At 32.1% G+C, this 20,998-nt stretch overlaps 1 protein-coding gene across 2 annotated transcripts in view; it reads left to right on the top strand.

Annotated features, from left to right (window-relative positions):
• LOC124362057 (protein phosphatase 1 regulatory subunit 7-like) overlaps positions 1 to 20,998 on the top strand; it is a 46,819-nt gene that overhangs the window by 10,839 nt on the left and 14,982 nt on the right. For both annotated transcript variants that reach the window (XM_046816212.1, XM_046816213.1), the window contains 4 exons: positions 7,686 to 7,848; positions 9,793 to 9,909; positions 15,660 to 15,851; positions 17,969 to 18,138. In XM_046816212.1, coding sequence (XP_046672168.1) covers positions 7,686 to 7,848; positions 9,793 to 9,909; positions 15,660 to 15,851; positions 17,969 to 18,138 — 642 coding nt within the window. The remainder of the gene's footprint in view (positions 1 to 7,685; positions 7,849 to 9,792; positions 9,910 to 15,659; positions 15,852 to 17,968; positions 18,139 to 20,998) is intronic.

Genomic DNA, 20,998 nt, shown 5'->3' with positions numbered 1-20,998 from the left:
ATAAACTAATAAAAAACATTCAGTTGAATGTATTTCGATTACATTAGTGTTATAAATAAAACAAAATACAAGTGGCTGTGGACGTCGCTAGTCTGAGTCAGCTGTCGTCTGTTGTTTACTAACCAACTACGCAGTTTCGCCGATTGTGCCGAGCTAACTTGTTGTTGTTTCGTTTATTGTTGTAAAATGTTTACAAAATGAAGCGTAGTGCATCACCTCTTAGTGAAAACACTGTACGGAGAGTGTTAGGAGACGATAGTGATGTTGTTGTGAGTGATAGTGAAACGGAGAGTGAAGAAGTGCAAAACATGCAAAAGGGGACTCCACCCATATTGTTTACCATTTCATAAGTGTTAATTTTTTTCTCATTCAAATAAAAAAAAACTTAAGTAGGCTATAAGTGTTTATTAATTGTGTAATTTTAAACTTGAAATAGGCTATTTTTTCTCAATATTTGCCTAATACATAATTTTATAAAGTGAAAAACAGTGTTTAGCAAGATGTGCGAAAAATCCAAATACGCGTTATTTTTGAAAAACAATGATAAAACCTTTATTTTTGAAGATAGATGTAAAATATTTTGTGTATGTGTTCAAAAGTATGTGGAGGTTCAAATACATACTCAATTTATGGAACAAGGATTTTTTTACTGGCCTTATATTTAACGAGCTCCTCACGCCTGAGATTTAATGGGGTGATCAACCGAGGCGGAGAGAAAGAGTGGGGATGGAGGGGCCCCTCCTGCCAACTACAGATAGCCCGTGTATTAGAATAGTGGAATGGGCAGTCCGCGCGTTCTCGCTCTGTACTCATCTGAATTTAATTTAGTTCAGTACTTGGCAAACCTATTAAAATGTATCACTGTATTTTTCAAACCCCTTTCCGTAGTTTAGTACAGCATACATATATTTAAATTACATTTTCAAAGCTGGATGTTGCAGGATGCAGCACAATTTAATTGCAGGCAATCAATGTGACAAGCCTCTTAAAATGTACCACTGTGTTTTTAGCTTCTACTGTGTTTTTAGGAAGAAGAGTGTAAACAGAAGGCAACCAGGCAATACCAATATTACCAAACAGAGGAGTTATTTTTCTACGAAAAAGAACAAAAAATCCTCGCAGAGAGGCCTCACAGAGGAGGAAAAGTTAGAAATTTGCCTAGACTTAATTAAGCCTTCTGAGTAACAATGGCAGACTTCAATAAATTATATAAATTTGTGTAATTGTAATTGTATCATAAATCTTTATATTCGTAGCATTAGAGATCAGTAGGACTAAATTATTTTCATCATCCGTATTACATAAAATTTCTGTAATATAAGTGTAATATTTCTTACATAAATATAAGTGTTTAAAATTGTAAACCAAAAATATATTCATATATGATCTTAAACTGAATTTGTCAGTTACAGTAATATAATATAATTAGCAAAATTTTGTATTTATTAATGATGTCACGTGCTATGTTAGGTATTTAAGTCAGGTAGTTGTCATTGATTTTGTCATATTTCTATAATTATGTTTTTGGTTGAATATTTACTCGCAAGTTTCTTTTTTAATCTTTTTTTATTACCCTTAGTTTATTACAGCTATTACATAACTCTTATTACAGATTTTGTAGTGTAATTATTAATTTATTTACTACCAATTAAGGACTCCACATTATAATATGTTGCTTTTGCCCTATTAATTTGAATATATTCCAATAGCACAAAAAGATTATGACATTTTATTCGTTGTGCACCATCTCACATTTTGTAAAGTGTCTTTGGAGTTATAAAGGAAGTTCAATATTAATATAATTAATTCAATATAATTTCTATGTTTTGCAGATATGTTCGTGTAAAGTGTCTTTGGAGTTATAAAGAAAGTTCTATATTAATATAATTAATTCGATATAACTTCTATGTTTTGCAGATATGTTCGGATATAAAACGACTCATTAATTCGGATATAAAACGACTCATTAATTCGTAAGATAATAGAAATCAGAACCGTTCCGAACTGAGGTCGCTATCAGCCGCATGTACAGAGTTTGTCAGGAATTTTTGGGATTTATCGGTACTGCTCGGCTCTGTCCCCACTCTTTCTCTCCGCCTCGGTTGATCACCCCATTAAATCTCAGGCGTGAGGAGCTCGTTTATATTTACACCAAACTGAAAAATTCATCATAAAATTTTATGTAAGTAAAAGTTTTTCTGGTTTTATATTTTTAATGCATGTTGTAGTAAATTTATTTTTCAGTATTAATTTAAAGCACATTGTTTAGAGCAAAACAAAACAAAAAGTAACAATTTTCATCAATAAATAACAAAACTGTGACAGTTTTTGCAAACTGCTGAAAAATTGGCAATTATAGCCTGGCTCTTCTTGCATGAGCATATGGCACTATGCCTGGCATTTCTTGCACACGCACTAGGGAGAATGTCTGACACTGAAAGGGTTAAGTAGGACAAATATATCAAATTAATTGGTGTTTCTCATATTATTATTAGAGTTGTGTTAATGTCAAAGCGGCATCAAACTTTTCCTTGTGAAATTTGCCACCAAGTGGTATAGATATTTTCATGGAATAAGTAAATTATAACTGTTTATTTTGTGAACAAACTGTAATTTTGAGAGGACTATGACTCCAATAGTGATGCATCGGCATTACTCATTGTGTATTCTAAACTTTTATTTGTGAATTCTAAGCTTGGTTCTAACAATGGTTTTATTTGTGATTCATTTATCGGATAATAATTTAGTAATATTCAGGGATCTGTATGCTAAATTTGTGATGTAAAAATTGTTTTGTCTAGGCCTTAGGCCTAGTTTACAAACTGATTATTTCATTATTTTTTATTTATTGGACACTATGAGTGATAATAAGTGATAAATAAGTCAGGTGAACTTAGACAACTATTATTAGAACATTTTTTTATTATAATAAAATTACTTCATTTGAAGCTTTTTCTGACAATATATTGTGTTTTTATCAACTTTATTTCTTGAAAAACACTTCTTAAGTTTAAAACAAACATTTTTACATATAAACCTAGAAAAAAAAACAAAAATTATGTTCTGAAATGTTATGCTCTACAACATAGAAAAGGTTACAAAATATAATAAGCATACAAAAAATATTTAGAATATAAATATGTAATTTTTTGTTTAACACAACATTTCACTATTTACCAAAAAATGTAAACGTATATATATATATATATATATATACAGTAAATATATATATATATATATACAGTAAATATATATATATATATATACAGTATATATATATATATACATTAACGAAATATATATATATTTCCTTTTTTACTTATAATGAAAAACAAAAACCTAAATTGAAATAAAAAAATTAATCCAACTACATATAAATGTTTCTGAATTCGTTGTTTATTATTTTTCAGGAAACAATGGATGATAACTTTTTTATAAAATTGCATTCACAATATTTTGAAAATAGTGTTTACACATGTAGAGTCTTTTGAAAATTTTCACTTTGTTGCATTGGAAATTCATGAAACGAATAGTTGTTTTTTTGATCTCATGTCAGATCAAAAAACTTAAATCGTGAAAAACTCTAAAATTAATATCTTTGACAGTTCATTGTTGAATAGCAATAATAACATTTTAATAATTAATATAAATAATAACATTTATAATTATTATAAATTAAAGTTTTTTTTTTTTACTATATTTTAATTAAGGAAGAAACTTATGCCTCGTATTAGTTTTCAAGGATACCTAAAAATCATGTTAATAAATTACTTTATTTTAGCGTAATCAACTAAAATAGTGATATATCAATGAAAAATTAAACATTTATTGCATTGTAACATAAATTAATAATTGTTCATCAAAATATGTAAATGTTGAGTAATATAATTTTTATCCTATAATTTAAGACCGCAGCTTATTGCAATGGACTCTTTGGACCAAACCAAAATACGTCTTGTAGCGAAAAACTCTGATAATGACCATTATATATTATCTCTGAAAAAAAGAAAATATTTATATATAGTTTGTAATTTCATTTACCGTATATTGTTTGAACTACTACAATCAGAGGTGCTCACTAAAAGCCTTAGTCATTCACGAGGAAACTTTCTATATAGCTTATTCATTCTCATATGAGAACTCACTAGCAAAACATTTCACTTCAGAAAAACACCGTTATGATCTCCTAGGATCTGATAATTATTTCAATGACTCCTCTCCCTCAGAAGCTAGTAAAAAACATTATTTTATCAATATGCTTAAAGAAAAATTATGTTTGTCATTGTTAGAGTGTAATATATAACCATATAGCTTTGTATTTTCACCACAATTAATATTTTTAAAAATTAATGACATCTCAAATTATAAGTGATAAGGCCAAATTTATTATAATTAATTTTTAATAAGTAAATGTTTGGTCATCCTGTCCTAAATGACAGGCAATTTACTTCCCAAAGCAAAGAAAGATTTAGAGGTCGGTGAGAATCCTTCAAACTGGTTGATAGAATGACTCATAAACTACCTGAAAGGGAAAGTGAAGGATGAGATCATATTAATGACACCTAATTCCATCATGTTCCCAGGATTAAGATGATTCATTTTTCACAGGAAAACATGTGTGTAATGCAATCCAGTGATACAAGTATAATTGCAATATAGACATGTAGGTAACTGTATATAATGGTTATTAAAACATATAGTTTGAAAATCTATTGTGACACTAATTTTATTTAAAATTTTGTTTTATGAAGTTTCAGAATTATTGTATTGAATGATAGTAAATTCAGGATGAATTATCTGAATATCATATACAGTAACTCAACAAAGACCGTATTGTGCGTGTAAGTGATGTAAGTGATAAACAAGGGAGAGTGAGCCGGTCTCAGATGGTGGTCTGACAGCAACTTACCACATCACTTAGCAAATGTTAATTTAAGTGTAAATCACTTTGTTCGGTTTATGTTAAACATTACACCTTGTTCCCTCCAATTCAAGCTGTGTCATTGTGTACTTTTGGTTAAGAAAGAAAAAGAGGGCAAGTTTTAAATCAATAATTCATTTTTTTATTTGTAAAAAAGCTTTAGTTTTTACAGCTCTTAATCAGTTAAATATTTCAAGTCCTAAATAAATTATCTTATTGCAAAAGACCAATAAATTATAATGTATTGATAAAAAAGTGGTCATTAATAACAAAGTTATAGAATTTTTTTAAAAGCAAATTTTAGTTTTTTCTAATGATTTTTTTCTTACGCCAGTTTTGTTAAATTTTTTGCATGGACATTGTAAAACAGCTGCCAATTTTGAACAAGTGAACAGATTTTATTAAATTGCTATCATTAAGTTTGTTTCTAATATTTATGGCCAAATTGCAAGACTAGAACTGTTTTAAGAGTTATGTATTTTTCTAAAGAAACAGATAGAAAACTAAGCAAGTTAGGGCCAAATTATATACAGTATTTCTTGTATATTAAGACCTAACAAATCATCTGGTAAAGTTCATTATAGTAATTTGTAAACACATCTACTATACAGTGCATTTTCAAGACATTGTATCAAACTTCAGATTATTACTTACATCTAGAAAAAATAAGTAAAACGTTTTACGAAATGCTTGGTTTTCTGTCTGTCTGTGTAGCCTATGTATCTTCTACTTACAAATTCATGACTCGTTAACGTTTTGAGTTACAGTATTGTATTGTGTATACTTTTCTTAATATACCTGACTTTGAACTGAAAAATAATGTTTCATTAGTTTGACAAAAAGTGGTCTTTAACCTGTTGAGGAGTAGCTGAAAGTTGTTCCAAAAGAGTACAGACGGTTACAGCCGTTTGATCCCAAAAGAGTATTGACGGTTATGACCGTCCATGACGGGGTTGCTAAAACAATCAATATTGCAACTGTTTATGCACTCTAATGGCGTTCTTACATACTATTTCGACTGTGAAATGTTCAAAGTAATTATTGCTGTACGGTGCTGTCTCCTAGTGACGGAATACATAATCACAGATTTGCCGCCAAATGTTCTGTCATTTTCTCGCGCCACGTCCATTTATAGGCTATACATGGTATCAAAAAACCCAAATGCTAAGGTTCACATCATGGACTTCCGAATTAACGTTATCAGACAGATACTGGAAGCACATGTTGCACCAAGAGAAGAGGCCGCAGCTGTGACGCGTCCGTTGGGCGGAGCCCAGCAGCCGCTACGCTTGTCAGGTCGCCATTTCCCCCGCCCACTACCAGTAAGGGAAAATGGCCGAAGGAAGCTAAAACGCTGCTTTGTGTGTTCAAATACAACACGGGGTGAGCGTAAAAGGAAAGAAACTGCTTATGAGTGCACAAAATGTGAAGTAGCACTTTGTGTGTACCCGTGTTTTGAACACTATCATACGTTTGTAAAATTAAAAAAAAAAACAAAATGTATGAATTTATCAAGTTGTAGATCCAAAAAATGCATTATTATGATATTTTGTAAGGTTTCAATACATTTTGAATGAAAACAAAAAAAATTTGTTCTTTACTCCCTGGAGTTCATTAAGGATAATTTTGCTTACTCTAGTATACACTAGGTAGGATGACGGTTATAGCTGTCAGTACTCCCCAACAGGTTAAACACTTTTACATCAAATTACATAAAAAGTAGTTGTAGCAAGAATCTTACAAGGTATATAAAAAGTAAATAATAAAAGTTTGCCGCCTTTTTTATTTATTGAATTTTTTTATATTGAGAAAATAAATTTTTATTGGTCTATTTTTGCACATGTTTAGAGCATTTAATGGTATTTGTGTTTACTTTAACATTAAACAATATATTTAATCTAACTCCTAATTTGTTGTACTTTCAATGCTTTGTTGAATTTTTTTTAATTGGGATTAAAATCATTTAAAAACGAAATAAGAGTTTTGTTCATCATTTAAAACATATAGGCTGTAGATAATTCAGAAACCATGAGACAACACAATTTGTGATAACACTAATCCTAATGAGACACAACTTGATAAACTGAAAGTTGCTACGAGTCTACAGTTAATATAATTGGACACCCAGAATATGATTTAGGTAAAATGAAGCATTACACTTTGTTATTATGGCAGTATTAAAGATTGTCATCTATCTTGAACATTTGGACATAAATTAACAATATAATTTTACTACAGTATTTTAATTTGATTTAAATTGTAAATCACAACTCAGTTTTATTATTATAAGAAATTTTGCTTAAGGCCTCTTATTTTTTTATTATTTACTTGGTGTTTTGGTGTAAATTGTTGTCCTTTTATTTATTGATTTGAGTTGGACATAATTACAAATAATATTAATAGTAACTGAAGCCATTTTTACTCTACAAGATTGTTAATAAGTCTGCAAAGTTTAATGTTAAATTATCATTCAACTAAATTAATTACTTATTATTACTTCAACATGTGTACAGTATTCTACTATTTTGATTTTTCTTTATTAATTAGTAATAATGTGTAACCTAACATAACCTAAAATTGGCTCTCTCTCTCTCTCTCTCTCTCTCTATATATATATATATATATATATATATAAAAAATTTTAAAATGATCTGAAAGAAAAGTGATAAATAATTTCAACATTATTCACAGTATATAATAATTAATCGTATTGTTATCCTATGCTGCATGTAATTTGTAATAATGCTCTCTTCCTTTTTTCCAGAATTTTAGATTTATCGTTCAACCGTATCAAAGAGATTGGTGGTCTGGAGAAACTGGAGAACTTAGAAAAGTTATACTTATGCTCAAATAAAATATCCAAAATAGAAAATGTCAACCACCTGAAAAAGCTTAGGCTTCTTGAGTTAGGCGATAACAAAATTAGGGTAAGTATGTAATTTTCTTTTAATTTAATGTTTTGATCTTTTACAAAATTAACCTGAATAGTAAATCGATTTATTTGATTAAAATATTGGTAGCTTAAACAACAAATAGGGAAACAATTCTAATGTCAGACCAGGCACAGATTAATAAGAAGTAATATTGAATCTAGATGCAAAGTTCATTGAGAAGGCATCCCAGGCGATTCTCTGATATCTGAGGGTTGGATTAGTTGCTGAAAAATGATTGCTTGAAAATTTTCAAACCAAACGTACAACAGAATTCGTTAAAACAAAAGTACATGCAAAATTGCCTACTATTATCCTAGGCTAGTAAGAGAAATAACAATCTAGTAATAAAAAAGAAATATAATAACTTCAACAAAGATAGTTTTAAATTGTCAATGAAGAGGCATCCTGTAATGAAGAGGCCATGTTGATCATAACTGTTGGTGAGTTTGGTTGTTGGTTATGTATACTTGTGTTGATATAAACTTAGCTATATATATTTTGTACAGATTGATGTCTGTTGGTAGTTATGGTTTAATGTCTGTTAGGTCTCTGCTTTGTGATGGTTATATATAGTATTTCAAGAATTTAATTGTATAAGCAATGCTTGGGGTGAAAGTCTTCTGAACTATGTAATTGTTGAGGACCTTGTAAAATATTTTATTGTTGTTGTCATTATAAATTTACTTTTTAAGTATGTAAATGATAAAAGTAAAAAAATGCTTAGTTTTCTCTGAATAACTATTAACCCTTATAACGTCAGTATATCTTTTCACGACTTCCAGCAAACGGCACAATATTAAAAAAAAAAAAAAAATTTTAATGTGTAAAGTTCATTTTTATTTTTACTTTCTATAATTATGGTAAGTATAAAAAAGTAAAAATTTTAAAATTATCTTGTACGTACATATATTTATGGGACATTAAATTGTAGATATAAATAAAGTCAAAATAAAAGGCACACAAAATTTATTAGCTAAACTACAAACATTACCAGACAATTATATAAATATAATTAAAATAAATTATATTTATAATAAATTATATATAATAAAATTAAAAATAAATAAAAACCAAATAAACAGAAAACACGACGAAGGAAACCGACTCAGCGATGGTTAGACACGCGGTTATAAAAGCGCGTGCGCTGTACGGCGTCTGTGCCGTGTGGCGGGGAGAGTGTCTAGACACCGCGTCTATTGTTTCAAACAATGTAACGCGACAGCTATATTTTGACGCTTGACATAGGTCAATAACCCACACACATGGTTGACGCATACCGTTAGTGACATTGATCGGATTTAAAAGGAACTTAAATTTGCTATAGACGCAGTTTTGTGTCGATGCGCCGTACCGCGTCTTTGCCGTTTGGAGATAGTTTGTCTATGCGCCATACGGCGTCTGTGACGTTATAAGGGTTAATAGTATTGAAAAAACTACAAACCATGAGTACAGAAAAGTTTTTGAGATCCTACATTATTCTTTTATGGGTTAAGTTCATTAAATATGGTGCTTTAAAAATAAGCATATTGAAGTTTAAACTATGTAAATCATACAATTTTTGAGTGTTTATCATATTTGAAGTTGATAATTGAATCATTACTGTGTGAGTCTTCCTTGAAAAGTTTATTGTTGAAAATTGGTTGTGTTAGGTAAGCAAAAAAAGCATGATAGGGTGATGAAGACTCACTTAAAATTGGATACACTAGGACAATTAACATTTAACTATATAGTGAATAAAAATGTAAGAATCAATCACTTGAAACAACGTCCTAGTCACAGTGAGTTCAGGTTGTATAGCTGGAAGGTGCTGTATTTTAAATAACAAATTTCTATAGTATACTAATTTATACAAATAATGAATGGTGTTTTAAAATAAATTAATCGTCAATTGTAAATATAAGATCATAAATGTTTTACTGATTGTTGAAATGTTTTCAGGTTGTTGAAAACTTACAGGGACTAGATGAACTAGAAAATTTGTACCTAGGAAAAAATAAAATAACCAAAATTGAAAATGTGGAAACACTAAAAAAGCTCACAATTGTAAGCTTTCAGGTAAGTTCATGCAGTAGTTGCTTATAGTTAAAATGTTTTCTTTTCTCAATGGGCCTAGAATTATCTATTAGTGACACATTTTACTTTTTTTGTATAGAAAGAAATATATTTCAATGAATAGCATATATCCGTATGGACATCAAATCAAATTAGAAAATCATAAACCATTTTACTGTTATTATTTTTGGTTGCAGAGTTTGGTACAGTGAAACTCTGTTATAATGTCTACCACATATAACTATTTCCTGCTTATAACGTCTATTTTAGCATTCACTGATAAATTGGGCCTTTTTAGTACAACAAAAATCCCACATTTAAGGTTTCCTCCTTGTAATGCCTTCCCACCTACGCATTGTGTATCATTACATTTTGATCACTTAACATTTTTGTGTCCGAAAATCACCATTTTCGACAATTGTTTTAGAGTACAATGGATGTGAGGGTTGTGGTAGTTACCGTAGTACGTCAGCAAAATACCACTGTATTACTATGGTAATTCAGCATCCTAGCAAAGTGTTCTTGGAAATCCTCCCTCACTGCCGGGCCTCCCTTGTATAGGCTACCTTGTAATTTATAAACAAATTAAAAGGTAAACAAAAATGTGCAATCATCTGTTTGTTTTCCCCTGAGCTGCAGATGCGCTGCATGGCAAATGCGTGAACTTGAACATATAACATTCACCGTCTAGCACGAATAGATACATTTGACTCATGGCGATCCACGTAAATAAATATATATACGAACCGCGAGCAAAATGTTATTTACAAAATTACCATAACTTTTAGTTTACAAAACTACAATGATTTGAAGAGTAATCAATTAGATTATCTATCTATGGGTTTTCATACATAAAGTATGACATAAACACGTTTTAGCTATTGGTAATTTGCATAATGGCCTTCAGCTGTTTTGCATTGAATAGACACAGCTGATTTTCGGCAATACACGTACATAAATATAGATATTAGGAACATCAAGCAAAATATTACTTACAAAACTCCCATAATTTGTTAATTAGGTTAAACCTATCTACGCTTTTTCATACACAAAGAATGTCAAAAACACTATTCAGCAACTGTTAATGTGCGTACTGCCGATCAGCTGTTTTTCTCAAATTAAATTGTTTCAGTGCTTGGAGATAGGCATAGAATATTGAAGTCAAATATTGTTTAAAAAACTTACTGTGTACTTTGATTGACTATCTCCAATTTTTTTTCATCTACAGTTATTCGTGGAACAATGATATTGTTCATACAATAAAGAACTCGCTTCAGCTTGACCTCTTACATTTCTCTCCTATCCATATCGATTGACAATCACAACACACAGATGATGCAAAGCAATACTACTTTCTTGTCATAGTTCTCTTTCATTGTTGAATAGTTTGGCATAAGGAAGAAGTCACTTGCCGCTATGTTCTCAGACTGTCCATTAATTAATATTCAATTGTTAATTGAATCTCGTCCATTGTTTCTCAAATCCGATTTTTTTTAACCCTTTAAGGAGTGAGTGTAAACGCTACATAATGAGTAAGGACGTCATATGACATATATTCTTATAGTGGTCCAAAGGAGTACGGACGTCATATGACGTTTAGCCTTTGTATTTTTGTATTATCATAAATGCATCACTATTACTGATTGCCTTTAGTTAGATTAGTCTGTAAAGTGGTTCCATCTATCGGCAACATACTTAACTTCCATGTTTGTGCTCACATTCACTTGTAATCTGATTTTACCACCAGATCGCAGTAGACACCCGGTAGAAGCCCCCGACTCAAGGTCGCGTCACGCGCGCGCATCGCTTTGCTGTCAGAATATGCTGCATTCCTTGTATACTGGATATTTTTATCTTGTGAGAGTGACATATTTGTTAAACAACCATCTAGTTTGTTACTGTTGTTCAAATGGCAGACAATACTGATTAAGTCTGTGGTAGTGAGGAAATAAGACATTTGATTTTGAAAAAGTGCTGAAATATTGACTTGTAAAACACGTAGTCCTTTTTTATTAAACTTTCAAATGTAAATAAACATTTTTGAGGAAATTTTAAAGATTTTAATTTTTTACTCCTTTGGTAATTTTTGGATTTCATCAGGGGATTTTGAACTCATTTTAGACTATCAAAGGAAGACGTCATATGACGTCCATACTCCTTAAAGGGTTAAGATTCAGAGGATTTGAGATTTGGTTTCAACTCATCTTTATACTCTATAGCATGTAGATAATCTATAAAATGTCTAAACCAATAATTTGAGTAACAAAGAAAGAAGAATATCACAAGTTCGCTTATACATTTTTTGCTTACAATGTCAGCACTGGCCATTCTGGCAGGAAAACGTTATACCAGGGTTTTAATGTATATAATTTTAAAGGTATGCATCTAAATATTTATCTTCACTTTTTTTCCAACACTACAGTTGGAATGTGGTATATAATGTAGTAGAATTAAAAGAAGAACATTTGTGGAAAGCAATGTTCTCAGAGCCTTTTTTTCACTATTTGTAAATGGCATGTTGTTTATTTAAGACTTAGAATATTCAATTTCTATTTTGTAAGTCTTCAATCCAAAACAAGTTCCATGGACATGTAAATTTATACATAAAATTAAATTATTAACACTATATTTCAGTGAGACGTTTGATTGTCTTGGCCACTCTCTCATTTTAAACAAATTTGAAAATCTGGGCATTAGACGTACTGCCCTTAACTGGCTCAAGAGCTACCTGGAACAACGCAGCCAACTGGTCGAAGTTTACACACGGAAAGAGGACAGATCCATACTGTAAGATCAAAACCATTCCCTATAAATAGAAGTGTACCACAAGGATCTGTCCTTGGCCCTGTATCGTTTATCTTATTTACAAACAACATGCCTCAATATTTGGACAGTCTCTGTCATACGCTCATGTATGCAGATGATACAACCCTTGTCTCTTCAGAAAACTCTACTGAACAGTTGGTGGTACGCTCATACACCTCATTGAACATGGCATACCAGTACTGCCACTACAACGACTTGGTAGTTAATGTCTAAGACTAACCAGCTAGCATTTGGTAGAAGGCTAAACCAGGTACCAGTCCTACCAGATGTTTATGTAAAGCCATCCACCAACTTTCTGGGCGTGATAATCGATGAAAAAATGTCATGTACACAACAGATTGAAAAGCTATGTAAGAAATTAATTACCAGTCTTTATATCTTGAAGCGAATAAAAACAATCAGTAACACCCCAACTGCAAAGACTACTTACTCTGCAATATTTGAAACCCATATTCGATACGGGATAGCGGAGAGGAACAACTCCAGAGAACCTACAACGACTACTGCGACTTCAGATTCTTAAAAGCTATAAGGATTCTTAACTGCCTGGGCCCCAGAGACACCTGTAAAGAAGCCTTTAAGAACCTAAAAATCATGACAGTGATTGCCCTCTATATTCGGGAGGTTATACTGTATGTTGATGGGAAGAACCTACCTCGAGCTGCTGACCACCACGACTACTACACCCGACATCCTGCAAACTACCCACTACCAGCCCACCATCTTACACTGTATGAAAGAAAACCGTCATATGCTGGCAAGAAGCTGTACAACATACTACCACAAGAACTAAAAGCTCTTAAAGGAATGAAGCTGAAGTCATCGCTGAATGACTGGCTGACATCAAGACCCTTCTACACCCTAGATGAATATGTGCACTGGAAAGACATTCAAGAGTGACATTATTTTTGTATACAATTTGAATTTTATCCACTGTAAACTGACGCTATACATTTCTCTAAGAAATCTTGTAATAAAGAGTTTCTGATTTCTGATGGCTCTATAGTGTTCTTCTATTGTACTGACTCCGAGACTACTTTGTACTAGCGTCTTCCGCAGTCAGTGTGTTACCCAGATTCGTCTCTCTCTTTCTCTTTTAATTATCTATATTTTAAACTAACTCAGACAACATTTGAGATTCCTAATTTTATTTTCAATTTCTTACAAAATTATTTGATTTACATGTAGAAAACAGTAAAGAACTTTTAGGTTATTAAACGTTTAACTAAAATTATATATTTTGTATATATAATAATATATTATTACACTTTAAGTCATACAGGGATGCTACAGGTCAGGGAAGTCAGGGAAAAAAAAACAGGACTGGAAATCAGGGAAAAGTCAGGGAATCCGGTCTCAAGTCAGGGAATTTCGACGTTGGTCAGGGAAAAATATAAAATCCCTTTACACAAATAAACTTACTGCCGCCGCGCCGAGTCCAAGCCTGCAGACGACGCGGCGCATGAAGCAGGCAGCCAAAAACCCTGGGGATTGCGTCGAAAAAAGTCAGGGAAAAATGAAAAATTTGGTCTGGAAATCAGGGAAAAGTCAGGGAATTTCATTATTGGACTCCTGTAGCAACCCTGTCATAAATAACATTTGTGTATAAGTAATAATAATGTGTGGGATGACAAATTATACATTTCACTCATGAATAGTAATCTTGTTATTTTTAGTCTTAATCACATATGTGCCAGTTCGTTTTAAATGTTATTTTTATTATTCATAGCGAGATCTAGTCCTAGTACTTTGTGGATATATATAATTACTCAAGTATAGCATTCAGGCTTCCTTTTGTATTTTCCATGAGTTTGACAAGTAAAGGTCTAAATATAGTTAGCTGCATTCATCGCAAATCCTTAGTTATTTATATTTAACACATTGAACCCTAAGCCTATAACAATGAATTTACTCAGTATACTGGCCATTATTTGTTATTTTTAAAAATGTTAAAAATTATGAAGACATTGTTTTAACCTACCCTATTATATATCAAATTAAAGAGGAGAACACACAGTTTTAGAAAATATGCCTTTTTATTAAAAAATTAATATCTGAACAAAATTATGGAAAAAAATAAAATTTGAAAAATTGTAACTTTGTATAAACGTTTTATTTTTCATCCACCTAGTATTGTATAAACGGTTTTTTAACACCCGATGTTCTATAAAATGTGTTTTTGATATAAAATTCACATAAAAGAAAGAAAGTGTTCATGTTAGTACTAATGGAAGGTCTATCATAACCATAGTCAGCATCACTCACGTCTTGATCATTAGGCCTAACCTCAAAATCTGGATCAGGATCATTGTCGTTAAGAAACTCACCCTCCGATCCAGAATCATAAATTTGACCTGAGATTCTTTAAAATTGAATCGCAGATGATCTTTTATTTTAATTAAAAATACGATCATCCACCTCCAAATCATGCTCAGAATCTGATATCATGATCAATCAATCTTGTATCACTAAGAAACCAATCAAAATAAACTAAATCATCACTAAACCAACATGTATCACTTTATTCACTAACAGTGGAACTTTGTTTACAAATACACACCAGACAACAACAATGCTCGCATCACTGCGTCATCAGTCGGTTACGTAACTAAGCAGCTGTGCAATCGTTGAAAACACTATTTTTACAGTTGCACAACTGTTACTTGTCATAAAAAGACGTATAAATATAAGCAATATAACATAGGAAATGGTGTGAAACAACTAAACCCGATTTTTTACCTAAAACCTAAACGTATTGAATTAAATACCAGAGCCTGAGTATAGGTCGAGCTCTGTATACAACGGCGTAAGTTCTAGCCCGACCTATACTCGGGCTCCGTATTCAATGTGTTCATTATCGCAGCATACAGTAGAGTTGGGTGCATGTCCTTTTGTCATACTTACCTGTCTTTTGTGTCGGTTGACAGGCCAACAGACTGACAGAGATATCGGGACTAGATGCTCTGACGGAGCTGCAGGAGTTGTATCTCTCGGAGAATGGGATCATCCAGATCCATGGTTTAGACCACAACACCAAGATCTCCACCCTGGATCTGGCTCAAAACAAGATCACCTCCATCAGTGGCATTTCCCACTTGCAACAACTAGAGGAGTTTTGGGTAAGTCCTTTTAAAAGTGTTTTTCCCATTACATTTTGAAATTTGAGTGAAAACCAAAGTTATTAAGATGCCATGACACCATTGATTGTTTGCCATGTGTCATGGACATTACAAACATTTTGAAACAAGTCATAGTAGTTTTCATACTATGGCATGCTGTATAGTTATCGGATCAAACAAAATTAAATCTTTTAATCTTTAGCATGTCGGCTGTCAGCTGATATCGTTTTCCCTGTGCCTGTAACAAGTCTGCCACCATTCCGCTCTTCTAATTTTTTTCTCAGTTCTTAGGTTTCCTCTAATTTAATATACGATTAGAGAGACTAAAAAAAAGTTGGTCTCAAAAATAAACTTTATTAGTTTTGTGAAAACTTTCCATTTTTTAGCCATAATAATTACAACAAATCAGCTGAAAAATTTTTAGTTTTGATGTAAATAATGGTGGAAAGGCTTAACAGATTTACTGTGACAAGTTGATCAATTGCAGAGTGTCAGGCACAGTCACATTTAAAGGTCTTGCTTTTCCAGGTAAAGTTAGAAGTAAGCAGGCCTCTCTAATACTTTACTCAGTTTATAATACTTTACCGACATTAAGACAGTCAGGATAGTCGTGAGGTACATACCCACTGCAGTTAATGTGTCAAACTATGACACATCTCTAGCTAAGAATGTATTTAACTATGATACATCTCCAGCTAAGAGTGTTTAAAGTATTATACATCTCTAGCTACAGAATTTGTTGTTAACGCCTTCACTGTGACACTAATCATATACTTTAGAGCAGTCTGGTTAGTTGTGAGGTGCATCCACTGCAGTCAGTTTGTTAAAATACGATACATCTCTAGCTAAGAATGTGTTAAAGTATTATACATCTCTAGCTACAGAATTTGTTGTTAACGCCTTCACTGTGACACTAATCATATACTTTAGAGCAGTCTGGTTAGTTGTGAGGTGCAGTCAGAGTGTTAAAATATGATACATCTCTAGCGACAGAATTTGTTGTTAACGCCTTCACTGTGACACTAATCATATACTTTAGAGCAGTCTGGTTAGTTGTGAGGTGCATCCACTGCAGTCAGTGTGTTAAACTACGATACATCTCTAGCTAAGAATGTTAAAGTATTATACATCTATAGCTACAGAATTTGTTGTTAACGCCTTCACTGTGACACTAATCATATACTTTAGAGCAGTCTGGTTAGTTGTGAGGTGCATCCACTGCAGTCAGTGTGTTAAACTACGATACATCTCTAGCTAAGAATGTTAAAGTATTATACATCTATAGCTACAGAATTTGTTGTTAATGCCTTCACTGTGACACTAATCATATACTTTAGAGCAGTCTGGTTAGTTGTGAGGTGCATCCACTGCAGTCAGTGTGTTAAACTATGATAAATCTCTTGTTAAGAATAGAATATGTAGTTAACACTTTGTGATATCAACTATATGCTGTTGGCCTATCTAGGTAGTTGTGAGGTACGTGCCACTGCAGTTTGTGTTTTAAACTATGATACATCTCTACCTCTCTTAAATAGAGTACGGAATTAACACCTTCACTGTGACACGAGTCATATACTGACTTTAGAGCATTCTAGGTAGTCGTGAGGTTCGTCTACTACAATCAGTGTGCTAAAGCAGATATCTGAAGGTTATTTAGCCATTGGGTTTCTTGCCAGGACAGTCCTTGTAACAGTAATACAACCAAAGAGTAAGCTACCTATATACGCCGGGTAGTTAAGTTCATTGTACGATTATTACTGTATAACTATTATTATCTATAAGCCTGTTCAAACAAAGTTGATGAAAAGCAACAAATTTTTCTCATCAGTTAAATGTTTTATGCTTAAAACTAATAATTTGTTACATAACTGTCCTTCTTCCAAGTGGTTTTTGATTAGGTTGTTTTGTTAAAATAAATTAGCTTTGCACAATAACAAGGCATCTATATTTTAAAGATATAAAAAACACCTCTTACCAATGAAAATCAGCTGTAGAATAGAAATTAATTGATAGTATGGTCATCATTACGGTAGTTGTAGATGCTCTCAGTTTTTTAGCTATAGTTAGGTCTCAGTAGAATAAATCTGTAACTAAGAAATGGCATGATCTGTATTTAGTTGAACGACAACCTGGTGAGTGACTGGAGCAATGTGGATGTCCTGTCGCACAACAAACAACTGGTGACTGTGTACTTGGACCACAACCCCATCGCCAAGGATACCAACTACAGGCGCAAAATCAAGTTAGCTGTACCCTGGATTTCACAAATAGATGCCACTCTAGCCAGGTATTGTGCCACTCACTTTATAGTGAGATTTATTTGTTATACTTGTTCGTAAAATAATCACATGTAAAATTTGAGATATTCTTTGGTGAGCATTAGCGAAATCTATCACTTGAAGGGCAGGAAAAATGTTATACCTATCTATTTATAAGATATCTCAGGAAAGAACTGATCCAGAAATTTTGCATGAAGCTCCATTTCTATGTAGGCAATATTTAGTTTGATGAAGGTGCATTTGGCAGAGCCTTAATGAACATTTTCGCATTGAGCTTATGATTAACCATGAGAAAATTGTAGTATAAATTAATTTATAAACAAACCGAGTTCAATCATATGTTATGTTAATGTATGAAACAATAATACATGTTGTCTAAATAACAGAATGAAATGAGCTACAGACGTGAAATTTTCATGCAACTTCAGTGAAGGCTGTTACATGTGGTGTGGTGTACTCCTGGTATGATAACATCATACTTCTAAGGCAATAAGAATGTATTAAGGGGCCATTTTTAAGTGTTTTGTAGTTTTTTAAGCCTCTGTGGTTGTAATGAAATTTATTAATTTAAAGTACAAGTTGTTATGTGTTGTGATTTAATTTTGAAAAGTACAGTATTTTACTAGTGAAGAATCTATAAGTTCATGTTTTTAAAAAATTTGTTCAGTAAATATTTATACTTTACTTTATTTGTACTTACATTGCATGCTCTATAACATATGTTTTGTTTGAGCACATATATTGAACTTGCAGAGAGTGGATGTTTTGTATAGAGCAACTGTTATGAAGAGTTATTCATTTTGAGAACTTTTTACTGACTATAAATAAATTAAATAAATACAATAGAACTACTTTATTCAGCTATAACTGGTTATTCTGCCAACATCAAGATAAAACTTGCCAAAACAGCTGATTACCAATATTATTCAGTTAGTGATTTAATCTATTTTACAACTGATCACTCTGACTCATGTGGCCATAGACTGGTGACAACAATCAAACCCATGTGACATTGACCTTGAACATATAAAGCAGGTTCATTCTTAAACTACTTTCTGACAATATTATCACTAGTTACATTTTTACTAATTAACTTTGCTTGTACATATATTTTATAAAAGGAGAAAATATTATTGAATAATATTACATATTTTATATAATTAACTGAAAATTAATACTACAACTATACTAAAATTAATACTATAACTATATTTGATATAATTGGTAAAATATAATTTTTAAGTTATTGAGTTAACTCCACACACTGGCAATGAATTCTCCACTAAATAGAGTTATAGAAAATATGAGTACAGTGGACAACAAAACTTGTACAGATGATTTTTTTAGGGACACAGGTTCCACCCCCAGAGTTGCAACACAGAACTTAAACCTCTTCCAAAAAGTAAAACACAGGCATAAAACTTTGTTAACAAATTCTACGTTCAGCATAGTCCACCAAAATGCTCAAACTGCAACAAATAAGTTAGATGAACTTTCTCTTCTATGTGAGGAACTTAAACAAGACATCTTCATAGTTTCGGAACACGGATTTACAAACGAAACAATAAATTTTTTCAAAATTATTAACTTTGATCTGGCCCAATCCTTTCAGCGTCAATTTTATAAGGGAGGTGGAGTAGCAATTTTAGTTCGAGATCGAATCAAGTCTGAGCCACTGAGGTTTAATGTAGGAATTGAATTAGATTTTGAGATGGCTGGAGTTGAGGTCTGCTTGAGTTCTCTCGGGAGAATTGCTGTAGTTGGTTTGTACAGATCACCAAATGGCCAATTTGGTGTTTTTTTCGAGAGACTTGAGCGGCTTCTAAACTATCTCCTCAATAATTTTAAATATTTTGTTATAATGGGGGATATCAATATTAATGTTTTAAATATGAATGATAAGCAAACTCAACAGCTTAGAGACTTGCTCAAATCTTTTAGTCTTAGCTGGTCTGTGAACTCGCCAACTCGTGTGACAGCGACATCGAGCACTGCCATTGATAATGTCATAACAAACGTACTCAATAGTTCTGTGTCAGTGCTGAACACTGCTATATCCGACCATTACGCACAGGAGGTGGTGATCCGTGGATGTTCAGTGAGCCAAGAATCCCACAACATTATTTTAAGGAGAAATGTCCATCCACATAATATAAATCTTTTAAATAAATGTCTGGCAGATGAAAATTGGATTTTTTAAGATTCTTTTACTTCTGCAGACACAATATTCGACTCCTTCAACAGTTGTTTCTTGTTCCACTTAAATGTTTGCTGTCCCCTTAGGAAAATAAAAACAAAAGGTAAAGTTCAGAAGAATTCTTGGATAACACCTGGAATTCTGATTTCTAGAAATAAATTAAAATTCTATAATGAAATATTCAGGAACACTAATGATTATAGATTCAAATCCTTCTATAGAAATTACAAAAGAATTTATAAAAAAGTAATAACTGCTGCAAAATCATACGAAATAAACAATAAACTAAAACAGTCATCTAACTTTTCTAAGACAGCTTGGAACATTATAAAAAACTCAACAAATAAAGCATCTTCAAAATCCATTCAGCTTGATGCTGATGGGATAAAATTAACCGATCCAAATGCAATAGCTTTGGAATTTAATAAATTTTTCTCCTCAGTGGCTGGTTCTCTTGATGCTGACCGTGAATTGGAACTGGATACAGTCACCACACATACCCCTGCTTCATCTATGGTTCTGGCCCCTGTGTGTGAGGACGAAGTGGGACGTATTGTTAGAAGTTTTTCAGCTAAAACTTCCAATGACATAAATGGCATATCAATGTGGCTTATAAAACAATGTTATCAGCACATATTAAGCCCATTGACAAAAATCATAAATGTTTCTTT

Source organism: Homalodisca vitripennis, chromosome 5 (assembly GCF_021130785.1).
Source record: "Homalodisca vitripennis isolate AUS2020 chromosome 5, UT_GWSS_2.1, whole genome shotgun sequence".
NCBI lineage: Eukaryota > Metazoa > Arthropoda > Insecta > Hemiptera > Cicadellidae > Homalodisca > Homalodisca vitripennis.
The sequence above is the reverse complement of the archived record's forward strand: the minus strand, read 5'-3'. Positions and strand labels throughout refer to the sequence as shown.